The following is a 26,189-nucleotide window of genomic DNA, read 5'->3' as shown; positions in this document are numbered from 1 at the left end:
TATGAATCACACCTAATATTATGACCATTACTTATTTTCACTCTAGCGTTGGAGCTATCGGTACTTTAATTCAGTATTAATTAAGTAAATGTGCGGCGAGTTTTGTGAAGTTCACTTCAGCTCTGAATGCAATGAATTTTTAATACGCTATTCGGACAGTCATACATTTGATAAGCTATAAAATACGCAATATGTTTTGATTTTTCCAGAAATTGAGTCGAGCTTTAACTGGAGTTTCTTCCGCTTACACCCATGCATTTGCATGGAATTTTTGGTTTCTTTTCGGTCGTTCATAAATACATAATAGTTACGAAGCATACTTTTTTAGGCACTGTTTATTGTTGTAAGGTCAAACGCAAATACACGAGTATTCAACAAACAATTCGATTACAAAATATTAGACAATTTAAAGCTTGCAGCTATCAACTTGTTTTATATAATTAAATAAGAAAAATATAATAAATAAAACATTTTCGAATTTAAATAAAATACATGAAACGAGTTTGAGATTAGGAAAAGACTAAAATATAGTCTTACATTAAAATCGAGGAAAGGCACTGCAAGCGTAATTTTTAATACTCCCAGATTTTTTTTTATCACAAAAATAATGTTAAGTGTTTTTACTAATTGAGTTTTTACTTTTACTTTCTATATCTACACTTTATTTCGTGCGCTTTTTAGCTTATTTTGTGAGTAGGCATGAAAAGATAGATTTCTCGAGGCATTTTAAATGAACTAAAGAAAAAAAGAATAGAATATGCAATGTGACGCGGACAACAGATAAAGAAATATTTTTATTTTTAACTGATGGTAAAACAAAATATAAAAAAAAGTAAAATAATCATTATTAAAAAATAATTTAAGTGAAATAAAGAAAAAAGTTAAATATACATCAAATCAAAAAGGCTTTATATTATTATTATTATTATTATTAATAATTATAATTATAAAAGAAAAGTAATACGAGTAACAAAAATATTAAAAATAAATGAATCTTAATATTTCAAAAAAAAAAAAAAATGGGTTCCAATTTGTTTGATGATGAACGGTTCACTAGACCGGGTTAGTTTACTGGGGCGGCAGCCCTTAGTCGGGAAAAACCCGAGCCATTCCGGTAACGTGGAACCGGCTGCCATGGGAATGCGTAGAACCGGGTGCCATGTGAATTTTTCTCTTATTAAGTATTAAAGTATGTGGCAAATAAAAAGTTAGATTCGTAAAGATGTCTACAAATTACAGATAGAAAAATTCTTGCTTGAAATTTGGGTTAGGGGTATGAAGCAAAGTTGTAGCTAATTACACATTCAATGGCCAATTTTACAAATAAGAAAAACTCAAAACTAATTTAATTTTTTTAAAGTTAAAGGTAATCGTGGGCCTACTGGCTTCTTTTGCTACCACTAAGTAAGCTCTTGCCTGCCATGCAAGTTTTGCTATTTGCAACTCACTGTAGTCATCAAAAAGCAGTAGCTTTGGGTTAAGATTAAATCCCCGTCAATTTGACAGCGATAAGAGTAAACGAAATTTTCAAGCAACTATGTGCCGAAAATACAACCACAAAAGCTCTGAGTTTTTGCTCAAACTAGTTCTGTAATGCAAACAATTTTCTGAAACTCCGGAGGTCGATTCGAAAAAGTTCCCACGACAGTCGGTTCTACGTTACCGGAACGACCCGGACTTATGTCCGGCCAAGGACTGTCACTTCAGCACCATTCCTCATATATATATATCGGGAATGTTTATGCTGCTACAACAACAACAACAACATTGGAAAAAGTCTTAATAGAAATTACTGAGTACAAGGATTCAAAACTTTACTAATACTACAATAATTATACCTAAAATGGGAATAAAAAGTTAAAATTTCTGTAACGTCTGCCATTTTTAAATGTTACTTAAACCCATTTTGCGTACCATCAACGCGCCAAGATTTCGATAAATCAGTAAAACAGGAACTTTTCAATTTTTACACAAATTATTTTTTATGTACAAATATACTTTATATTATATGTTTTTAACAAATAACAAAACCCTATTTTACAACTATTAAATGCATCATTTACAATATTTGTGACATTCACAATAAAAAAATATAGTTTTTATATAAATGCAATTTCTTCTGGTACGATTGTCACTGATTTTTTCTATATTTACTCAGCAGCCTCATCTTCAAATATAATAACTGCTGCGCCTTTGGCAATATTTTCGCCTTCAACGCCACCTATAGACTTAATAGTGGCATCCTGAGGTGCTTTCAGAATATGCTCCATTTTCATTGCTATAAGAAAATAGAAAAAGTTGCATATTTAAATGTTTTCATGTTGTATAACATTAATAAATTTAAGTTTTAAAAAAGTGCAGTTAAAAAACAATGATTTTTTGTGCATGTATTACACAGTAACGGGCGATTTAGTGATCCCACATTAATGTATGTAAACATCTCGTTTAAAGTATAAAACCGCGTATGTGAGATTATCCAAATTTTACTGGAGAGAGTAAAAACTGTATTGTTTCGTTCCCTCGACAATAGGTTTTGCGTTATCGAAACGACCACAATTTATATCCGGCAAGGGACTGTCACTTTATGGGACATGCTTACGCGGCTACAATAACAACAACTGCCTTATTTCAAAACGGCAACCAATTTTAGGCTAGTTTTATAAAATGTCTTTAATTTACCTACTATTTTTAGTGCCTGGTTAGCAAACCTCATTTTGGGGCAGAACCACGATACGATACAACGCTCGATCTCGAACCGGATAAGGCGCTGATACCCATGCCTATAGCCACTTGTAAATTACTTATAGACAGGGAAACCATCAAAAAGGTAAATACAATCTGGCAAAACCTCACAACATGCGAACTAAGCAGACAGACATGGCCGAACTGGAACAGCGGTCGATCGAAGATCTTGCTAAGATTCAACAGGGAATCTATAAGAAAAATGATAGGTGTACTAACTGGTCATTGTTTAATAGGCAGCCACGCTAGAAGGTTAGGACTACCTTACTTCGATTTCTGTAGAAGCTGTCTAAATACAGAAGAAGAGGAAACAGTCAGACACCTTTTATGTGAGTGCGAAAGCCTAGCTAGGAGAAGACTGCGCACCCTCGATACAGCATTTCTAACCGATGTAGCGGATATAGCGCATCTAAAACTAACGAAGCTCTGCTCGTTTATTAAAGCAACCGGATGGTTTGAAAGGGAACACGTAGAGTAAGGATAAGCTCCAGTGGTATCACAATGGACCTGCCGAAGGTCTAAGTGGGTCTTACGACAACCACCCTACCTACCTACCTACGATACGCTGTTTTGCATTTTAAACGACGATATACATATGTCTTACCTATGAGCACCGCTAAGCTATCACCCTTTTGCACTTTATCACCAGGTTTCACCAATATTCGCTCCAAGACACCTGGCATTGGCGCCACAATTTTATTGCCCCCAATACCGCCATGTTCTTCGGAGAGAGCAGTTAGGAATTTCGGCTGCACTAATTTAAAGCTTAATTTGCCATTCTATAATGTAACATAAAGGTTAAGTAATACATACATATACATATTTATAAATAAAGTAATTATAATAATTTTTACTTACATCCAAAAAGACTGTAACTTCTGTGCCATCGATGTTAGCATTAAATGTTGAAATGCTGTTGTCAATATTTGCTCTAATTTTGAGCCGCTGACTATCCGGAATACGCTCTGATTTTACATTTTTCCATGGACCATTATCGACTTGTACTTGAAAGGCGGATTCGTCGTAGCGCACTTTTGTATTAAAAACTGTTTTGAAAATAATTTTTTTATAAATTACATGCTTTAGAAAAACAAATGAAATATGAGTATTTCTCCACAGACCATTGTCGTTCGCTTTAAGATTAAAACTCCTTATCAGCGAATAATTCAAGCGTTTATTTTGTGCCGCATTAAATGGATCGTTTCTGCTGGAATTGCTGCCGAAAGTTTGCATTTCATTTAGGACTAAGGCAGTAACAGCTTTGCAAAGTTGTTCATCATTGATTTCGATGGGTGGAAAGAGTGTATTAAAGTGTTCCTCAATGAATCCCGTGTGAACGTTTCCCTGTTGGAATTCTGGATGTGCAGCCAAATCAATGAGAAAGTTAATATTGGTTTCTAGACCGGTGATCTGTAAGCAATTGAGCAATTTTTAATGTGCTTTGAATTGGGTACGCATGTACATAAGTCTACACGTACATGATATTCGCGTAGCCGTGCGATTAGGCTATTCAAGGCCTGAGTCCGATTCTCACCCCAAACAACCAACTTTGCGATCATTGGATCGTAATGTACGGACACCTCGTCACCCTCTCGCACGCCTGTTTCGACCCGCACAAACTCATTCGGTTGCGGTGTCGCTAGGTAACGCAGTGGGCCAGCGCCAGGTAGAAATCCCTCGCTGCAATGAAAATGAATTAATACTACATTTTATAATATATTTTTCTGGAAGTAACCGTGGATTTTCGGCGTAAATACGCGCTTCAAATGCATGCCCCTTGCGTCTGATTTGTTCTTGCGTCAGCGGTAAACGCTCGCCTGACGAAATGCGTATTTGCCATTCGACCAAATCTGTGCCTGTGATCATTTCCGATATTGGATGCTCTACCTGCAGACGCGTATTCATTTCCATGAAATGGAACGATAGATCTTCTTTGTCCATGATAAACTCTACAGTGCCAGCGCCAACATAACCCACCGCCTTGGCGGCGCGTACTGCTGCTTCCCCCAATTCGCAACGAAGTTGCTCAGATAGACCAGGCTGTACATATACGAAGAACATAATAAATATATAACTAGAGCGATATTAAAAATCTTGCAATACTCACAGCCGGTGCTTCCTCAATGATCTTCTGATGCCGGCGCTGCACAGAGCAATCACGCTCCCACAAGTACACCGCCTCGCCGTATTGATCGGCAAATATTTGAACTTCTACATGTCTTGGAGAGCGTACATAACGCTCTAATAGCACCGAACTGTCGCCGAATGATTTCTGAGATTCGTTGCGCGCCGAATTCAGCGCTGTCAAAAATTCCTCTTTATTGTCTGCAACGCGCATTCCTTTACCACCACCACCGCGCACTGCCTTGATCATTAGTGGAAACCCGATTTTGTCTGCCTCCGCTTGCAAACGTTCGTCGGATTGATCCTCACCATGATAACCATTAATGATTGGTACGCCTGCAGCGGCCATAATCGCTTTGCTTGTGCTCTTTATACCCATATCGCGTATGGCCGTGCTTGGTGGTCCCATGAAAATTATATTTTGACTTTGGCACAACTCGGCGAATTCCACAGATTCAGAGAGAAAGCCATAACCAGGGTGTATTGCTTGGCATTTAGCTTTTTTTGCGATTTCAATGATGTGTTGACCGCGCAAATAAGAAGCTGCCGACGCTGCTTCACCCACACGATATGCCTCATCTGCGAGCGATGCATGCAATGAGTGTTCATCTGGATCAGAGTATACGGCAACCGTGCGTACACCCAGACGGCGTGCAGTACGAATTACACGGCATGCGATCTCACCACGATTTGCGATTAGAATTTTGTCGATCGGCCGCACTTGGACACTGGGTGATGCTTTCGTGCCGTAACTTCTGTGGGACAGTGTATGCGGAAAGTATTTGTGAACACATGTTTATATAATCAATTTGTGGAGCATAAACAAAATTTTTTATTTTTTAGTAAGCACATTGTTACCTTAACGTCAGAACATTTCGTAGCAATCGTGTATACATTCTAGCCTATTACTATTTATCAATAAACGAAAAGATATTTAAACAACAAAACTAATAAATTCAGCTAAAATTGCACTTATTACTCTGCCCATAGGCCACTGTCATAGAAATATTCTTATCACACTTTCCCAACTACAACAGCTGTTCCTTCAAGCGGTGAATTTTTGATCGTATTCTGTTGCTAAAGGTCGAAACACAAGTAGCGTAAACAAATTTTGACGTAATTAACATTCGAAGTTTTAAAATTTTAGCTAAGATTGGGGATCATTCGGATTTTAACATCATGCGATAGGTTATCGTCGCGAATTTATTCTACAACTATGCATTTATTATAATTGAATTTTTTTTAGTAATATTATAGACAAAAATTATAATGGTGAATGAGCAGGTCTACGTTGATTCAGATTTGAGTAAGAAGTAAAATCTAAATTTAATTAAATTTTTTCGTTGCGTTAAAAAAGAGAAAACAAGTTGGGAGTAGTAATCATTTTCAAACAAGTAAGTTCTCTTAGTGCAGTAGTAATATTATAATTAAGTTGTGAAAAACCTCAAAGTGTGCCACTCAGAGGCGTCACAAAATGCGAAAAAATCAAAACTGTGAAATTGAAAAGCTCGAAACTCTGCAATGTAAAGAAGTAACAGTGTTTTAGGAACTCGCCATAAAATTCTGTGAAAAATTAAAGTTAACTTAGTGTCCATGTACTCCACAGCCATTGAGATTAGTGAATAAAATGAACAGAAAATCAATTCATGACTGTCTATAAGTCAATGTATTTTCAGAGAGTGATCTTTAGCGTAAAGTTGTGCCTAAGTACATAGCCTATCACATAATCGAGGGCTAAGTTAAGTAATTCTAATATTAGCTTAATTGTTGGGGTTCACTAAAAGGCCAAAGTTAGTAAGTAAAGTTATTTAGGTGTGGGGAGAAAAGTGTTTTCGAGAATATCGGAAGATAATTCCAAACAAGTTACGCTATGAAGCAGCAAAATTTTCAAAATTAATTTTTTATTTCCAAAATGTGACTTTCAGGTTAATTTTTTGAAACCACTTTTGACCTGTTTATACTTTTTCTAAATTTCCGTACATTTCTCAGAAGTAACTTTATTTTTTATGTGAGAAGGTGTGACTGAACAAAACAAAACACATCAGTGCGTGATATTGTTGCTGATGAAGGAAAATTTACCTGTCGCCAAAGTACCTATCAAGGTACTATTTCAGATGCTCTGAATTGCAGAAAAATTATATTGTTCAAAATATACCTGATATTTAAGCAAAATAGTTTTATTATATCCACTAGACAGCATTTTGGCTAACAGTCGGCAGTCACAAAATGGCTCCCCGAGTAGAAGCTCGCGTAGACCTACCGGGTACAATAAAAATAAACACACATATATACACATACAAGCCAATATATCTAAAGAGACTGCAACGAATTAAAATAAAAGGAAAATCCCGTGAAATTATTATACTTCCAAGACAACATAAAACATATGCAAAATCAAAAGAAATTTAATTAACAAATGGAAACGAAATACACTAAAAGAAATATAATACTACCGATCCAAAACCAAAATCATTCAACCCAATCTAAAAAATAAGACGATAAAAAACTAGAAACTGCGATAATAACGGTGGTCTGTATAGTTCAGTTTTACGTCAAAATACAGTTTGATTTCACAAAAAGTGGAGAACCCTGGTGTTTTGCGGACATTCATCCCGCGTTTTTAATTAAAATGAAAAAAAAAAAATTAAAATGAAGAGCGAAAGTTTAATTTAATTTTTTTGCCAGGAAAAAAACAATCAAACCTTCTCAGGCGTTTCAGGGTGTTTAATTTTGTTTAAAAGTTGTTTGATTATTGTTGTTGTAGCAGCATTAACATTCCCCATTCTTACATACGGGGAATACTGCTAGAGTGACAGTCCTTGGCCGGATATAAATCCGGGACGTTTCGCTAACGTAGAACCGACTGTCGTGGAAACGTTGGAAATGAAAGGCGTTTTAATCGGATAACTCGCTGTTCTCGTGTTTGCTCGGACATAAACTGTCTTCTGCGCATAATGTAGGATTTACACTGGAGATCTTCATAGATAGCTCGACGATAAGACACTCAGAAACATTAAGTTCCCTCGCAAGGGCCTCATTGATTTTGAAGGGTCCTTGTCAATGATCGTTTGCACTTGATGAATAAATTCTGCAGATCGAATATTGTCCGAATGTTGCTCGTATTTTTTTGCAACAGATTCTGCATACTCACCTGATGCTTCCAACTCACGGCGAACCTTATGAATAGTTAAACGGGCGCTTTTAAAAATTTCTAAATCGGTGTGATTGGCACATATGCGACAATAACTACATGCCTCTTCTTTTTTTGAGTTAAGTTTTAGTCCTCCATGCCTTATCTGAAAAAGAGCAGAAAGAAGAAGTATGGTTTCGGGAAGTTATAGTCACATATAAGCATTTCCCCAATAAAAAACATGTGGTGGTAAGTACTAGATAAAAATATTGATTACACTCTCCTTTGAATTGATGTCTATATCTAAACATTCAATCGAAATTTGTGATAAGTTGTCATTTTTACAATGCTATAAAAAAAAATGTTTCTGGAATAGTTGTTTCTTAAAATTATTTACCTTGATCCTAATGGTGTAATACAACGTGGAGTCCAAAATAAACAAGACTGGCGTCATAAAAATGCTTTTGATGTCGCCATCTTTTTAATGAGTTAGTGCGTTGGAAGTTACACCCCTAGCTGACTTCCAGTGAAAGCTTGGTGACATTCGGTTCAGTGGAAGCGAAGTTATTGCGTCTAAAGTGTCTGTATGTTTGTGTTATCGGTACAAAAATGAGTTTCGAAGCAAGAGCTAATATCAAATTTTGCTTTAAAATCGGTAAAACGTTTGCCGAAACATTTGAATTGATGAAAAAAGTTTATGGCGATAATTTTCTATCTCGTGCCAGAGTTCATGAGTGGTTTACATGTTTAAGAGATGGTTGTGGGGACATAAATGACCATGAATATACGGGCCGCCTAAAAGGGCTTACGAAAGGTCTGTGCACGTTTTATTCCGTACAAGTTAACTGAGGATCAAAAATTGCTCAGAATTCAACATTCGAAAGACCTCATTAAAGAGGCAAGAAAAGACGAGAACTTCCTTTGCAACATTGTAACTGGTGATTAAACTCGGCGTTTCCAACATGAACCTGAAAGTAAGCGTCAAAGTGCCGAATGGAAAACCCCAGACGAGCCATCCCCCAAAAAATCGCGTTTGAAGAAGTCAAAAACCAAGTCGATACTCATTTGTTTTTACGATTCCAAGGGAATTGTCCAGAAGAAGTTCGTGCCAACGGGCCAAACCGTCAATGCAATTTTCTATCTTGGCGTCTTGAAGCGTTTGTTGCATTGCATTCGTCGAAGTCGCCCTGAATAACGCGAAGGAGGAAGCTGGCGCACCATCTCATCGATCCACTCTTGTGACTGATTTTTTTTTTTCTATATATCACATTTTAACCATCAATAACTCACCATATTCACCTGATATGGCTCTCTGTGACTTCTACCCACTCGGAAAATTGCATTTGGCCATAAAAGGAAAACGTTTTGCGCCCGTAGAGGCCCTCCAAAAGGCTTGTACCGACATCCTGAAGGACATTCCGGTCAAAGACCTGAAACACTCTTTTGAAAAGCTTTTAGATGGCGCAAAACAGTGTATCGAGGCCAGAAGAGGATATTTTGAATAAATTAACTCGAAGTTATGAGAACAAAGATCCTGTCATTTATATTTTAGCTCAGTCTTGCTTATTTTGGACTTCACCTTGTACAGGGTGGCCCAAATAAGACCTACTAATATATGCCAAATAAGACCTAGCAGTATGCGCAGTTGCTCCATCTTGTTGAAACCACAAATTAGGATACTGCTCCGCCATTGGCCGCAAAAAGTTTTCAATCATTGTTCTGTAAGAAGCTCCTGAACTCGATTCTGGTGTTTCATCCTCATTTTCGAAGAAATATGGACCGATAACTCTAGTGGCCATAACACCGCACCAAACAGTACATTTAGATGGGTGCAACTGATGTTGGTGTGTTGCCCTTGGATTTTCAGTGCCCCACAATCTACAGTTTTGTTTGTTGACATAACCATTTAAATGGAAATGCGCTTCATCCGACATCAAAACATTATTTAAAAAATCAAATTGTGTGAAACGAATAGCGTATTGTAGTCGTTGTTGGAGGTCGTTGTTGGTGGGTCCATAATAAATTTCCAACAATTCAATTATAACCTACAAAAGAGAAAAATAAATATGTCAAAAATAAAAAATGTGCTTAACATTAGTAGGTCTTATTTTGCCCACCCTGTATTTATGCCCATTTTTAATGAATTATTTCTATAAATATAAACAGGCTTTCCATGGTGTTACAAATGTTTTGGGTCAATAATTTTTTTACGTTTTTATCTATATTCGCATGTACACTATATATACACACATACTTGTATATATGTGGAGATGAAATATATTGTTTAATAGATATATACAAAGAATTCAAAATACATTTTTCTTGTCATATTCTTTGGCATCAGCATAGTAGAAAGAAAGTAGTAAAATTTTTAACATTTTATTGAAAAAATAAACTTATATTTGGACGACCCTTTACTTATGCATGGCTCTTTTGATGACCTTCAAACCGGTGTAAAAGTAATCGATTTTAATGCCGTTTAAAATAACAATACTCCAACAATATGACTTTTATGATAAAACATAATGTAGTAAGACCGCCGATTAAACAACATAATGTCAACGAAGAGGATATACAATAGCGCCACCTTCAGCAATAAATAACAAACAAAAAACAAAAGAATATCAAATATATTGTATGAGCAAATAATTGTTGCCGAACAAACACTTCTTAATTTGTGGTAATTCGAAACAGTAAAAATATGCGGAAGAAGAAGAAGCAGCTAATCGGATTTCGAATGAAAGCAGCATGACAAAAGCTCAGAACTATTGAAAGTGGATGCGAGTTGATTAACGACTATTATAAATCGTGCAAGAAAAGCGTGATTATAATGCTATGTTCAGGCGAATATTAATAAAATATCAAAGTGGACAAATTATTGGCAAGAAGTTGCTGAAATGCTTTAAACACACACACACGCACATACAAACATACTTAAGTACCATGCATAGTTGCAGAGTCGGTAAATGGTTATTGGCAGAACAAATGGAAGTGGTAGTCCGATAGTACTCGGCAGAAGTTGGTGAACTATACGTACCAAACCATACACTCTAATACTCGTACAAAGTATAAACAAAAAACGATGTGAAACTCTTGCGAGTGGATATACTCGTAACTGCCTTGAAAAATATTATGTAGGTATGTAAGCATACTTATATATAAATAAATATATATATGTATGCGTTTGATATTATTCAATTATAAGTAGCACCTTTCCAATTTTCAAAGCAGTAGCTACCACCTAAGCAAGACATGCAATAGCGGCCACTGCTAGCAGCAGCCAGCAACACTGGCTGCACTGCAAAATACTCACACCGTTAACAGAAGTCGGAGAACTAACTGCTGTCAGAGAACTGACTACTGTTAACGAAATTTAACATTCTCTGCTTAATCTCTGGAAAAGTTACTACATACATATGTTACTAGTCTGGCTTGTGTTTTTTGCTGTGGTGAGTTTTGGTTTGATGTATGCCCACATGCACCTCACTTAACATGAGCATAAAGTTTGTGTCTTTAGTCTTTAGTTTAAAGTACACCGGCACACATGTTGCATACGGTTGAAATTTAATATATTGCAATCTCTATCAAGTTCGTAGTTAAGTGTTTAATGCGCATGTGTAAACGTTAAATGAGCGCTAGTCAGCAAGTGTGCAAAGAAATTGATTATTAAGAAAAGAAAAAAAATATTATAACAGCTAAAAAACAATTGGCGCGGTTTTGCGGGTTAATATATTCTTTAATTTTTAAGTTTTTCGTATTTTTTAACCTCAATTTGTAATTACTTCGTTTTGCCGCATGTTAATAATCGATTCATACTGGAATATTTAAACAAAAATATTTGTAACCTTGTTCAATCAAAGCGGATACTGAGCAAAATGGAAGAAAGAATAACAAAATATGTATACCGCTGTAGCAGTGCATTTCATATTCTTAAACGATTTTTTTAGTGTGTTAAACGTTTAAAAGTGAAACGTGTGAAAAGTAAAACTTAAAAGTGCAGTCACACACACGCACATATGTATTATAAATAAAATAAAAATCAAAAAAACCTGTGTGACCCAAATAACTGAATTTGGTCATAAGAGTTTGCACTGCCAAGTGCGGAAGAAAGATGAAAAAGTTGTAAAGTGATCGAAGAGGCTATTACAGGAGGGATAGTTTAGAGTGAAATTTAACTCACCGTGGGATTTTTTTAAAATCAAATCAAGAGTAAATGACATAAAATAATGATGTAGAAGTCATTGTATAAAAACCCCAAAAAATTAGTATATTAAAGAATAATTTTATTAGCTTTTCAGCATGAAAAGGGTAACAAGGAAAAATTGCTTTTAGAAGTATCAGTTTCTTACAATCATTACCAGCTATTTGGAAGGTTGAATAAATGTATTATAAATTTATAAAAAAATTCTCAATTTTAATATTATCATGTTACTGGTCTTTGGTTAGAAACTCTTCTGAGTCAAATTAGGAAAACTGATACTTTACGAAAATTAGTCTTCAACTGATACTTTGAAAAAAAAGCATCTGATAAGGAACAGAAATCTGCATAAGCGTTTGATATCCATCTCTAATATAACCTCTAGATGTTAGTCGAATGGGAGCCAAAAATCAAAAATAAAAATATATAAAAAAAATTTTGGTGAAGTGTATATTATTCTACAACTGTCTTGCACAAACAGAGCCATTTAGGAGAAAATGCAGAGATTATCCTATTTCCTCATCCTTCAAAGAGCTTCCACAGTATGAGCTTGAACGATTATTGAGCTTCACAGCATGTACTCTCAACAAACAACCCCTAATCTAGGCGTCGCATCAGTATTGAGAGTTGTGGCTTAAACAACATTCTTGATCAGCAGCGATTCACTCTCGGTCAAAAAACTCACAGCTTAAAAGTTAAAACGAAGAACTGTTCAGTTTTGTTCTGAGAAATCATTCTGAGGATACTTAACTTAGATCTGGCATCAGTTAAAAGTTCCCTGTAATTTCATTGTCACCTCGTACCCATATTAGCTGGATAGGCCAGCACTTAGAATTCAGGCGTTCTGTCAGTGAGAGGTTTTTTTTTATCTATTTTTACTATCTTTCTTTGGAAAACATTACATTTAAATATATGGAAACCTAAATTTAAATTGTATGGACAGCTCCTGATAACGTTTGCACCCAACTGCGAAGTATGCGTAAAAAAATTTATGATATAATGTTTTCAAATATTACATCTGCTACACTGTTGCTTGTAAAGGGTATACGTGAAGGACAATCTGCTCGTAATCAAGCAGGGGCTCACAGAGCTTCGATATTTAATATCATGTTAAGTGTTAGAGTGCGTAGTACTTCACTGTTTCCAATAACGAGAGCTATTTGCACTCTGCTTAATTGCCTAATCATTATAGTTTTCTCCAGAGATATCTATCAGACCAGGTCTCCATATAACTTTATCAGTTTTAGTATATACTAATCTACTTGGAACCATTAACCACCTGCTTCTTAGACAGAACAAAGGCTGCACGCAGTACTCGAGTTCAATGAACAAATTCACAAATCCGACCAGAGGCTGAACTAAATTTTCTCGATTTTACTTGCCCTTGTTCGTGACGCAAAAATATATAAGATAAGATGGAAGGATAGAAGAATAAACTCTATAGTTCTCAAATAATATCGAATTCGGCCCAGTTGGACGTCGACACAAAATGTGTCGCCTTGTAAACAGAGTCGGCATACTTTCTCAAAATAAACAGACCAGGCCGGTGTAGCCATGAGCGCAGTAGATAAGAATCAGTATGAGTAACCTATAAGCAATCATAATTAAGTCATCTAAGCGGCTTATGAAATAACTACTAACCGGCTATCCAACAAGCTTTGTGTGCATAAGATCACCCGTCACATGGCAGTACTCCTCTCCCTCTGACTATGCACAATCACTTATTAGTTGCTTAGAGTAAATCAGCTAAGGAAACGAAAAATAACGGCGCATGAGCCCCTCTCGTCAGCTCGTTGGCCTCCTCATTTACTGCGATCTCGCAGTGGCTCCGTATCCGAGACAGTAACACTGTATTTTTTCTTGCCGGAAGGTGAAAGCTATGATATTACTGTTTCTTAGCTTGGATCAGATAGAACTTTAATTAACACTTATTTAGTTGAAGGGATAACAATAAATGCGTCCTGCCAACCTTCCATAAGGAGTATACTGGCGCAAGTTCGTATTCTAAGAATCTTAGCCAGAAACATGGTAGCCCATATGCCCAGCGTGATGAGAGTTCAGTATAACATATGTAAGTTAAAGTACTCTTTGTACATAGACTTAAGGAAAATAAGAGCCAATTCGCCCACAACTAGACACTAGCTAAAAGACTATTACATACAATACTAACAGTTAATGGTTAAATGCTTCTAGCACACTTATGTAATAGCCTGTCCACACTGATCAAATATTTGCGTTGCGGCAGAGCGCTTTTCCAGTGACATGAACCGTCTTGGTTTCCTACAGCCTTTTCATTACCTTGTGAAATACGTCAATTGAACTTTGTGGTGAAATTAAATTTCGCGACACTTGCAATGACTGATTGTGGGAACTGGGTAGTCTGAGTGCCGGCGAATATGTTCACATGTATTCTATTATACCTTCCCCAATTTCCTCCTCAAATATTTTAGGTTTGAGAAATCATCTAGGAATTTTCGGTTAAAACGTATTTTAAGCATTTAGTCCATTGCTAATTCAAGAATTTCCATCAAAATAGTTTGATTTATTTAGTCTTTTAGTCCTTTCCCAATCGAAGGAATATCAGAATAGCTGCTTGACATTATTTGACATCATCTTTTATACTCGCCTCATATTAGCGGTTATAGCTCCTTAGAAACCACTCCTGCTTGTAATACGATGAAAACCAAAAGAATGAATAAATACCTCAGCACTGCAGTTTATTCTGTAGTTTAATCAACCGGCATGTTGAGATTTGTTATAATGGGACGAACAATTGTATTTCACTTCACCTAAAGTATCGCTTGGCGATAGATTATTCGTTAGAAAGAAAATACTCATATAAAACATAAACTTACATTTCTTATTTACATTTGGAAATATTTTTTCAATGAATGCATTGAATTTTTGCTAAAAACTATACATTGCCTTATTCAATTTTTTCTTTCAATTACACCAAACAAAACTACTTCCGTACTCGAGCTATGAAACATTTATTAGTCATAATCTTTTTTATTACAAACCCCTTTCCGTTGCTTCTCTTTTGCTTCCTTTCTTTTTTCGTTTGCCATACTAATTTTTTTCGAGGTTAGTTAATTTTATTAATACTTTGTAATACGAATTATAGCTTCACACCCGGAACGAAGTGGAACGTATGCAGTGCACACGAATGGTGGCACATGGTACACGGCACATGCCTGAATTTCTCTAGCGCTTTGGTTACCACTCGGGTTGGATGACTGGCTGGCGAGAGTCTGACTTTATGACATTGTTTAATTTAATGGCTATCTAACTCTCTCAACAATTTTCTGTGCGCCTGTTAGTGCAACATTGAGTTCGTACGTAGTTTTTTTTCTTCAAACGTATGCTTTGCTTTCCTTGTTGAATTACTCGGCTGCGGTACGTGTAATATGTTGTATGATATTTGATAGTTCATAGTTATATGTACTTCAGGTACAAAGTTGGCCAAAAATTTTATGAAATAATTGAGTTATAAAGTTGTATGCGTACTTGTATTCTCTTTCTATGGTTATTGCGTTATGAGCTAATTAAATTTTTATTTTACGCAATTTTGAATAACAAAAGTTGTAAACATAAAAAACATAGCTTATACCAGTTTATATAGATCTATTATTAGTTTGGCATTATAATGGCGGGAAATTAGGATTTGTGATGCTCAAAGTTGAAAAATAAAAGTGAAGTTAAAAAGTGCTGAGATTTGCAAATATTTGGCAACGATTGTGTGCTTCTTCAAACAAACCACAAAAGAAAAAAACAAAAAAATAATAATATGAAATGACTTTAATTACTTGCAAATTGTATGATATTTGTATTGTACGTCTGTGCACCATTGACAAAACAACTTAAGTCGACTTAGCACTTTTTTTCTGTAAGGCACTAAACTGCTGTTTTTCTCGAAATAAGGGGTGGTTCAATTTCAAGAGCCGGTGTTGATTTTGAATAAAATACAATTTTTTTAAGAAATTGTTGTAATTTCTCTTTATTATGACAATATTGGTATAGCTCAATTACGCATGGAATAAAATATCGGCAAAATGGCTGCCGCAGTTTCGGCGGCACACCTCCATCCGAGGGTCCAAATTTTCAATGACGCTGAGGCATAATTGAGGTTCTATGCCGGTAATGTGCCGAATTATCTCATACTTTAGCTCTTGAATTGTTGCTGGCTTATCGACGTACACCTTTTCTTGCAAATATCCTCAAAGAAAGAAGTCCAACGGTGTCGTTGACGTTTAGGTGTGGTTCACATTCAACATCGGCCCTTGAAATTTAACCACCCCTTATTTAATAAATTAATCATTTATTGCCGTAGCTTGAGTAAGCATCTTAATAAAAGTTGAATTAAATACACAATTTTTCTATGATAGATTCGAATTTCTTGATCGCAAAGAAAAACCTATTAAAGTTGCATGAGTTGGTTTACCAAAAGTCAAGAGATACATATATACAAAGTGGTGCAAAATTAATTATCCAATTTTGCTTTTTAATACATTTTTTACTAAATAAAAAAATGATTTTAAGGGATGGAAATATTTATTTCAACCAATTAAAAAAATTATAAATCTTCCGATAGAGTCCCTATTTATTTATACTTTATTAGAAGTTTTGTAACCGACCAATTTTCTTAACTAAAATAAAGAACCATAACTGTGGCGCACTGGAAGTGTTTTTAGCAGCTTCCAATACAACAGAGGGTGTGTGAATTTTTGTTTTTCATGTAACAAGTTCGATCAGATAAATGCCAAGGCTGCGTATTTTGGGGAGCACTTTTTCGCACTTCGTTTTTGGTGTGCAATTTATGAAAAACGAGTTATGAAAAAAGTTGGAATTTATGTACTACACAATAACTCTTTTAGATTTGATTTACCCAAAGTGTTACCAATTTTGTCATTGTAACGGGTTCCTTTTACCTGCAATGGCGGTAACTAGGAGCCTGGTAATAATTGTGTGCGGAATACATAAAGAGTCGAGAGAGCCTTCATCACATCTATAGTATGTTACCCACGCTTCCAAATAAAAGCACATGTATTTTGTTCCAAAATACTCAAATAACTTGATCTCGGCGGCCAAATCATTTCAGACCTATTTCCTGAGATCATTCGATCCGTAAGTTCGTTCATTAAAGTGATACTTTCTTACTACAAGTATTTAGCACTTGTACGACCGGTATTGATGTGGGAATGAAAAAGTGGCTAATAATTTTCCTACAGCGCTCACCTTTGAAGGTAACATTGATTCCATCTAGAGCTAAAAGTGGAATTATGGGATGCCACCCGCATGCAAATCAAACTAAACAGCGATTTTGTGGTACGTGACCTCAGATCTCCAGAGAGAGAGAATTATTGCCAACTTTGGGGTCTCGATCACACTATCTTCTACAGCGTAGTGATAAATCAGCCCAATACTCAGATGGACGACTATATGCACCATAATGTGAGCAAGACATGAATGTAAGACTTTTACTGGAGCCTATTGAACTGAAATGTCTGTTGTAATTTACTTTAAAGCTGGGTTCACATCTCAAATATATGTATCTTGCGATTTCCTGAATATGTATACCCCTTTAGTTACTTGTTGCAAGAAACTTAACAGAAATCAATGTAATAACTTTGCAGTAAAACCCACTAGTTCCGAAGTAGTGCTCTTCTAGTGAATTTAGGAAACTAAGTTTAGTTTGCAACTTCGTTTGAACATTACCATCTAGTGGCTATTTTCATCTGTAATCAGAAGGAATTTTCATCACTAATAATCCACCTCATTGTAATCGAATCTTATGTATGACTCAATAACGCAGAAACTCAGAAATTTAGTTCGAACCACCGTTTTCTTTACGAAGAAAATAAGAGTAAATAATAACTTTGAGTTCTTCCAAAATCAGTCAAAGCAGAAGAAAGTTTTGATTTGCTTTCTTGCATCATTCAGCATCCATATTTTGGACATAGCAGGGTGGTTTGGAAAAATATTGATAATTTCTACAACACATTTAGGCAGGAAGAACCATAGCTATTCCGTACTCATGCAACTCAACCTGAGTAAAACATTGTCTGAAATGTGAACGCCCACTGCTTTTATTACAACCTGTTTGTCGTTAAAGTTATAAACGGACGGCAGATAAATATTCATAAATACATATATATATTTTTTCCGTGGTCCCTAGGTGGAACATATGGCCTTAACCAAAATATTAAAATTTGATTTATTTGAACCTAGAAATTTTATTTGTCTCCACGAATAGCCTGTTTTCTGCGTTTCTGCATCCACATGTTGCCTCCAGGTGTTGGCTGATATGCCATCCAGGGGTTTAAGGAGTGTATGACCAATCCATTTTTATTTGCGGCGTCGTACTTCAAGGGGGATGGGTATTTGTTTAGTAATAGCCCAGAGCTCATTGTTACTTATGGTTTTAGGCCAGATGCATGATTTTGCGTAGACAGCGATTAAAAAAGGTTTGCAACGTCCATTTAGTATTTCTTAAGAGTTACTATCTACCCATACCGATTCTTCTAAGTGAGCAAAGATTGTAACTACTTTACGTCCGAGAAAAACCCCACCTCAAAATTATATATACAATACATACATATGAATTTGGCGCTCACACCGATTCATTTGGCAAGGGTCAAATGCCATTCTGTTCACCAACTTAATGAATAAAGCTCGAGTATTCCTTATAAACCTAATCTCTCTATTCTGACAGACTCAACTGATCGTTCTAAGTTTGAGTAAAAGTTGCGCAATTTGTATTTATGAAAGTTATGGATTAGTTAGGAAGCAATCTGGTAAGAGACTTATTCACTTAGGGCCGTTGCGAATAGAATACGCTATAATAATCAAGACAATACATTGATCTTCACTTTAAAGTGCCCTTTGACTCTTTTCGTTTTCTTGGCCATCTGTTAAACAAACATTTATCAAAATTGTTAATTTGTTTGAATATTAAAATGTGAACTCAAACCCTTTGAATCTAGCTAGAAAATTTTAAAGGCAATATAAATCTGCCTTTAAATATAATATATCGACCCGATAATCGATATTTCGATATCCGCAAACAATTTTGTTGACCCTGAGTCTTCTGCAGTTCCTCTCAATACCTCTGATACTAAAATGTTTGATAATCTCATTAAGAGATTAAATTATATTTACAATACCAAGTACAAGTATTTTGAGGAAACAAGATGTGATAGATTCGTTTACAGCTGTGATGTATATCCATAATTATTAGGAAGCCCACGGGAATTCCTTTGCTTTACGCAGACTTTAATGGCATACTTACTGAAGTTCGTAGTATAAATTTATATACCCCGCCATAAAGTGATTAAAAATGGCAGCAAAAATATTTGAACGTCGGGTTATATACTACTTATAACGGATGTGCATTTGTAAAAAACAAACACTAACACATGGAAGTGGTCAAACCCATGCACATCGATAAACGTATAAACGCGTTATAGCAGGCAAACAGAATTGCAGAAAGCAGCAGGTGTCGCAGCTACCCAATATTTTGTGTTTTCTCATTTACAACAATGCAACTGTGAAACACGAGAGTGCATACAAGTATGGGGGCAACAACATTAGTCACAATAACGGTAATGCATTGACAACACTATGACAAGGCAAAAAATAGTGATAGTAAATATCGACAACAAAAAATACATATGAGCTTAGATGCATCAACAGCGTTTATGAGTTCGGTTGTCCGGTTTTGTTTTGTTATTACAGCTGTTTGACAGTCATTATTATTTTTCTATGGCTTTTGTATGAAATACTGTCAGGTTATACCTTTCATGCCGCAAGTGATTTTCTAAACTCAAAAAGTGTTTTATACTGGAGTTGGTTTACATATCAGTGTCTTTTTTGAAATAAAATAAAATGAACAAGCAGCGGATTCTTCTGTATATTATTGACCTTTCAGGGACGGGTAGTACCCATATATTTACATGTGCACTACGTCTATGCAGCAATTATGTAGAGTACTCGTATTTCCAAGAAAATAAGCTACACGCGGTAACTTTCCTCTCTACCAGTGAGATCCCGATAGAACTATGAAATGAAATCATTTGCTATTATCCTGATTTGCATTTGAGTTTGGAGGAAGCTGACTAGATAAAGCATACTGGTATTTTCTCTCCGAATCTGCTTAGCGAATCGAAAACTGTGGCTTGCAGTGTTGAAAAGCTCTTCTTGCCACGACTGAATTGGAGGTCATTGAGGGAGCTTGCAGGACTAACAAAGCCACACCTGTCGTTAGAGAGGTGGTGCTTAGGCGGCACTATATATGTGGAGTCCATGCAGTGAGACTCAAGCAAGATGAGGTGGATTTAATTCAGTATCTACTCCTTAGCTTCTCTATTCTTGATAGGAACGTTAACTGATTAAGCGTTTTTGGCCGAGTTTAACAACCACAACCGTTCCTAATTTTTTCCTCGTGTAAACCAACACCAGTTGGCCGCACCAAGTGAAGCCAAGCGCTTTTCCACTTAATCTTTATTATGGAAAACAGATTTTCCTCTTTCACTGCTACCACCAGCAAGTACCGCATCGAGTACTTTTAGAGCTGGAGCATTTGTACCCATTGATACGAAACAAACTTTGTCTATGTCCCCGTAAAGCTCATATAGGACGTGCACTAACGTTTGTGATATTTGCCGTTGCAAACTTGGAAAGGTCTAAAAAACTTACACATAATATACACATGCGACGCTATAACTCACGAACGACTAAAAGCAAACAACAATTAATCAAACACGTGTTAGCACGTGAAAAGAGCTTTCCAAAAAGCTCTAGCGTGAACCGATGCGACGAATACAACTAGAGCTACGCGCTTGCAAAGATAAGCTTGCGGAAATACCGCAAGACTTTTTTGACAACCTTATATTTCTTTCTTCTCAGTGATTGCTGTCATCGTCCAAGTTTCTGCGCCATACAAAGGGCATGTTGAGGTATTTAAAAAGTAAATTTTTTTCCATTAGAGAGATCTTTACTACTACTACTTTCTTGCCCTATCCTAAGCCGTTGTTGAGATTTTCTCAGGGGCTTTCAACAGGCGTAACTTGTGCTCTTGGTAGCCGCATACAATTTATTTTTAAAAGTAAGCCGGGTAAAATTTCCTTTCAATACTTCCTTTCCTTTGAATATTTCAAGAAACTTAGAAAATTTATGCACTATGAAATAGACAAAATCTTCTTTCTTTCACCGATTGTGCTAAGTAAGGTATATAAATTACTAATCGATTGACATTCATAATTTTCTCTTTTTTACGAGTATTTCGATATTTAATTTTTTCTCATTGCCGCCGATCGTTAGTTATCGGCTACTATTCGGTCACTCGATGTTGTTGTGACTATTCGAACCTTTTAAGTTATTGTTTTCTTTCAAACTGCTTTTACTTTGCATACGGAAAGAGAGAGTGATTTTTGTTGTTGTTTTTTGGGTTTTACTATAAACATGTTTGGTTTTGTTTTTTGGTAAATTTGATTACAAACTACTTTTTATTGTAATCGTTTTCACATATTAACGCACACAGGTACACATAAGTGGTTCATGTTTTGTTTGTTTTGTTTTGGTTTTGACAACCAGCCAACAGCCGCGATAACAGGTTGGAAAATATTGAAATGATACACAAGCGAAGTGAATTGATTATAGTGACTACCAGCCAACAGCACAAAATCATTCCATTTAACATTCGTTGCATTGAGTTTGTTTTCTGCTATATTAAATCGGGTGTGTGTGTTTTTAACAGGAAAATATGGGAATCCGGGTTTTTTATTTTTAAGTTGTTCGCTCTTTGATAGTGCGGGTATTTAAAATTTAGTCAATTGTTTTATATAACGGAAAAAATGTTTAAAATGCAAAATGAAAAATAAACATGTATCAACTATTGCAACAGTCTACCGAAACGTGCTCATAAAGTTACACAAAAAAAAAAATTATTTAAATTGAGACATTGCGCTACCAGCCGCGCTTGCGTTCACACCCCGCGATTATACAAAAACAAAAAAAATATGCATTGCTCCCACAAATGCGTCGAATACTCTTCCATGTGTTCTGCAAGCGCTTTTTCGTTTTATGCGGTTTTATACATATTCGAATTTCGGCGGTGACATTTATGTACATATATATATACATAGGTATGCTCTTCGTTTTTGAAAGTGCGTGCAGTATGTAATTTTTGATGGTTTTTATGCTTTCAGCTTGGCATGTAAAAAATTTGCATACTCACTGTGTGTTAAAGAGTAAAAATAAAAATAAAAAAATTTGAGAGGAAAGAAAAAAAAAATCAATAAAAATAAGAAAATTGTGTATTCAATTATTTGAAATATTGAAACAGTAAAGAGTGACACACTTATTTTTTATTAGTGTTTTGAATATTCATTTTGCTTTTTGGATTTCATTGATTGAATTTGGATATCGTTCGATTTTGGAATTATTTGACGCTGGCGAAAAATGAATTTCTTCGTGATTGGATTTCTAATAATGCAGGCGGCAAGTGAGTATTTGAAAGCAAATCAATTATTTTCAACATTTGTTAATATTTTAATAATATTTACATTTATTTATTGCTGTAGTGGTGTAATTGCCATCTAAATATGTCTGTACATTGTATGTGGTGTTAATTCATGTGGTGAAGGGTGCGACTGGACTAAAATTAACTTTCCATAAATTTACTAGTTCTTTCAATATATTTTATTAAAAATGTAGCATTTATGTTTGAAAATTTAGTAGAATTGAAAATTTAGCAGTAAGCATTTGTAAAGGGTTGTTAAGTTTCAAGGGCCGGTATTGATTTTGAATAAAATACAATTTTTTTAAGAAATTATTGTCGTTTATCTTTATTATGATAATATTGGTATGGCTCAAATACGTATGGAACAAAATATTGGCTAGATGACCGAGGTGGCTTCGGCGGCACACCTCCATCCGATGGTCCAAATTTTCGATGACGCTGAGGCATAATTGAGGTTCTATGACGTTAATGTGCCGAATTGTCTCATCCTTTAGCTCTTGAATTGTTGCTGGCTTATCGACGTACACCTTTTCTTTGAAATAACCCCAAAGAAAAAAGACCAACGGTGTCAAATCACATGATCTTGGCGGCCAATTGACATCGCCGCGACGTGAGATTATTCGGCCATCAAATTTTTCGCGCAAAAGAGCCATTGTTTCGTTAGCTGTGTGACAAGTGGCACCGTCCCGTTAAAACCACATATCGTCCACATCCATATCTTCCAATTTGGCCCATAAAAAGTTCGTTTTCATCTCACGATAGCGAACACTATTCACAGTAACTGCTTGACCGGCCTCATTTTGGAAAAATACGGCCCAATGATGCCGCCGACCCATAAACCGCACTAAACAGTCTCTCTTTGTGGGTGCATTGGTTTTTCGGCAATCACTCTTGGATTATCATTCGCCCAAATGCGGCAATTCTGCTTATTGACGAATCCACTGAGGCATGTGGCTCATCACTGAAGATGATTTTCTTCGAAAATTGGGCATTCACTGTTGCCATTTCCTGCCACCATTCTGACCATTGACGACGCGTTGCTCGATTCTGTATCTTTCTATGATTAAAATTGAATTAGTCTGAAATTGAAAAATGTGAAATGACAAAAACTTGACGTTTAGGTGTGGTTCACATTCAACATCGGCCCTTGAAATTGTTAGAGCAAGAAAGTTTTAGTAAATACATTTAAAAGTCTTCAATATTTTCAAAATCAACTTATTTTGGGTGTCTCTTTAATACTCGTCGTAGTTGCGTTTATTTTATTTTATTTATATAAAATTAGCTTACAACATAAATCTTATAAGCTATTTTAAGTTAGGAGCTATAGCAGCGAGGCCTTAAGCTTGATAATTTTATATACATATGCATACTTCCATTCTTAAACTTAGTAGATACAATTTTATTTTAAATCTTATGGTAAAGATTGGTTCTTTTGAGGAATTTTGTTATTAGGGATATTGACTCAAGAGAAGGGACTGAGAGGTGTGAAATTGGGTTTGTGTTAGTGAATATTTGTTCTCTACGGGTAGCATACAGGGGGCAACTCAGTAGAAGATGAGTTACTGTGACTAAGATATCTGTGTTGCAAGTACAATATAATGGGTTTGTGTTATTCATAAGATGGCCATGTGTTATTTTCGTGTGTCCTAACCTAAGGCGTTCGAATTTTATAATGTCTAGTCGTGAAGGTTTTTTATTAGTTTTTTGTAGAAAATCTGTTATATTGGTCTTTGTGTAGTTAACGTTTTTATACCAGTCATTGGTTAGATTCCATTCAAGGAGTTGTTTGTAGTAGAAGTGTTGTTTAATATGATTTTTAATATCGAGTAAGTTGAAATTGTCTGTGCTAGTTACTGGGCTTCGATGAGCTTGTTTCGCGGATTGGTCAGCGAGGCTGTTCCCAACAATATTATTGTGCCCAGGCACCCATATTAAAATAATTTTTGGGTAGTGTTGTGTGATAATGTGTCTGATTTTGTTTGGGTAATAGTCGCTGTTATTTATATTGGCTATGGAATTAAGAGCGGAGAGTGAGTCTGAGCATATAGCAACCTTTTTTCTCTTGTGCTTTACTAAATTTATTGCTTCAGATATGGCAATAATTTCGGCTGAATATATAGAACTATAATATGGAATAATTGATATTTTTATAATTTCATTTTCTAGGGTTATGCTATATGATGTATTTTGGTTTATCTTTGACCCATCAGTATAAATAAAAGTATAGTTGGAGTATTTATTTTTAACTTCGTTGAACATTGCATGATATTGAATCGGATTTGTGTTGTTCTTGTTGAAGATATGCAATGAAGTGTCAATTGCTTTTGGGTTAAAGGACCATGGGGGATGGATATGAATATCGTATTTAGTTGGCTTTAAAAGTATACCTACTGCTGAGCAAAGTACTGTTGTTCTGCTTATAGCAGGCTGTATTTTAAGGGTGGTTGTCCTCTTTTTTAGGTTATTGACGATATTGTAAAGCGGGTTGTCTTGCTTTGTTATGAGAGCTTTAAATAGTTTAGCAGTTGTTAGGTCTCTTTGATTTTCGAAATTCAATATTTTTGATTCAAAAAATAAATTTGCGATTGGTGTAGAGCGCAGGGCTCCCAACGCGGTTCTTATTGCAGCGTTAAGTAATGACTTGATTTTGTTTATGAGATAGTTAGGAGCATATCCGTAAAGAAAAATGCCATAACTGATTTTGGGTATAAATAATGTTTTTACAATTGTTAAGATAGATTGAGTGTCGCATTGAAATTTTGGGGAGGCTAGACATTTCACAATGTTTAATTGTGTGACCAGGGAAGTGCTTAGGTGATCGATGTGGGAGTTCCATCTGTATCTCTTATTGATAATGATTCCTAAAATTTTTAACTCATCACAGGGAAAGAGGTTTATGTTTCGTGAAAGCACAGTACATTGACAATTGTGCTTTCGACAGAGATGAATGTACCGATTTTTTGTTGGTGATAAGTTTGCTCCTGAGTAATCGCACCAAGTTAAGATGTCGTGAAAAAGGTTATTCAGGTCAATTATTGGACACTTTTCTTTATTTGATTTAATAATAATGTTAAAGTCATCTGCGTAGGCGCAAAAGTCAATTTCTTTATGGAATGATATTACAGAGCATAGTTTTTCATACGCAATCAAGAACACAATGACAGATAAAGGGGATCCTTGGGGAATACCATTGTCTGTTGACCAGAAATCAGAGAAATGGTTATTTATTCGTACCATAAACTTACGATTTGACATAAAATTGATAATATAATTGGTGATTTTGGGGCCAACCTTCCATTTTACGAGTTGGTCAACTACCGTGTGTATGCCTATTTTATCATACGCCTTTTCAAAGTCAAGAGAAATAATTGTTAAATGGCTTTTTGATGAGAGCTTGGCTGCAGCTAGATAGTCTAACAGTAGTAGACTATCTGCTGTAGATTTTCCTCTCTTGAAACCCATTTGTCGGCTATTCA

The 26,189-nt window shown here is 35.6% G+C and overlaps 2 protein-coding genes across 4 annotated transcripts in view; one reads left to right on the top strand and one right to left on the bottom strand.

Annotated features, from left to right (window-relative positions):
* Nucleotides 1–1,856: 1,856 nt before the first annotated feature.
* On the bottom strand, nt 1,857–5,897 carry LOC128868438 (methylcrotonoyl-CoA carboxylase subunit alpha, mitochondrial). The gene is made up of 8 exons (XM_054110529.1): nt 5,725–5,897; nt 4,850–5,621; nt 4,478–4,782; nt 4,221–4,422; nt 3,864–4,152; nt 3,601–3,788; nt 3,347–3,521; nt 1,857–2,278 (listed from the first exon to the last, which is right to left on the bottom strand). Exons 1-8 carry the CDS (start codon nt 5,760–5,762, stop codon nt 2,151–2,153), a joined length of 2,097 nt encoding a protein of 698 aa, XP_053966504.1. The 5' UTR covers nt 5,763–5,897; the 3' UTR covers nt 1,857–2,150.
* Nucleotides 5,898–11,533: 5,636 nt separating this feature from the next.
* Nucleotides 11,534–26,189, top strand: part of LOC128868398 (uncharacterized) — a 111,015-nt gene continuing 96,359 nt past the window's right edge. For 2 of the 3 annotated variants that reach the window (XM_054110467.1, XM_054110448.1), the window contains exons 1-2: nt 11,534–11,719; nt 22,400–22,695. In XM_054110467.1, coding sequence (XP_053966442.1) covers nt 22,653–22,695 — 43 coding nt within the window. In that variant the 5' untranslated portion in view covers nt 11,534–11,719; nt 22,400–22,652. Of the gene's footprint in view, nt 11,720–21,701; nt 22,696–26,189 lie in introns of those variants that run through there. The other variant, XM_054110457.1, reaches the window with a different exon arrangement.

The sequence above is a fragment of the Anastrepha ludens genome, chromosome 2, assembly GCF_028408465.1.
Source record: "Anastrepha ludens isolate Willacy chromosome 2, idAnaLude1.1, whole genome shotgun sequence".
NCBI lineage: Eukaryota > Metazoa > Arthropoda > Insecta > Diptera > Tephritidae > Anastrepha > Anastrepha ludens.
Note: the sequence above shows the minus strand (reverse complement) of the source record. Positions and strands in the feature narration are given on the sequence as shown.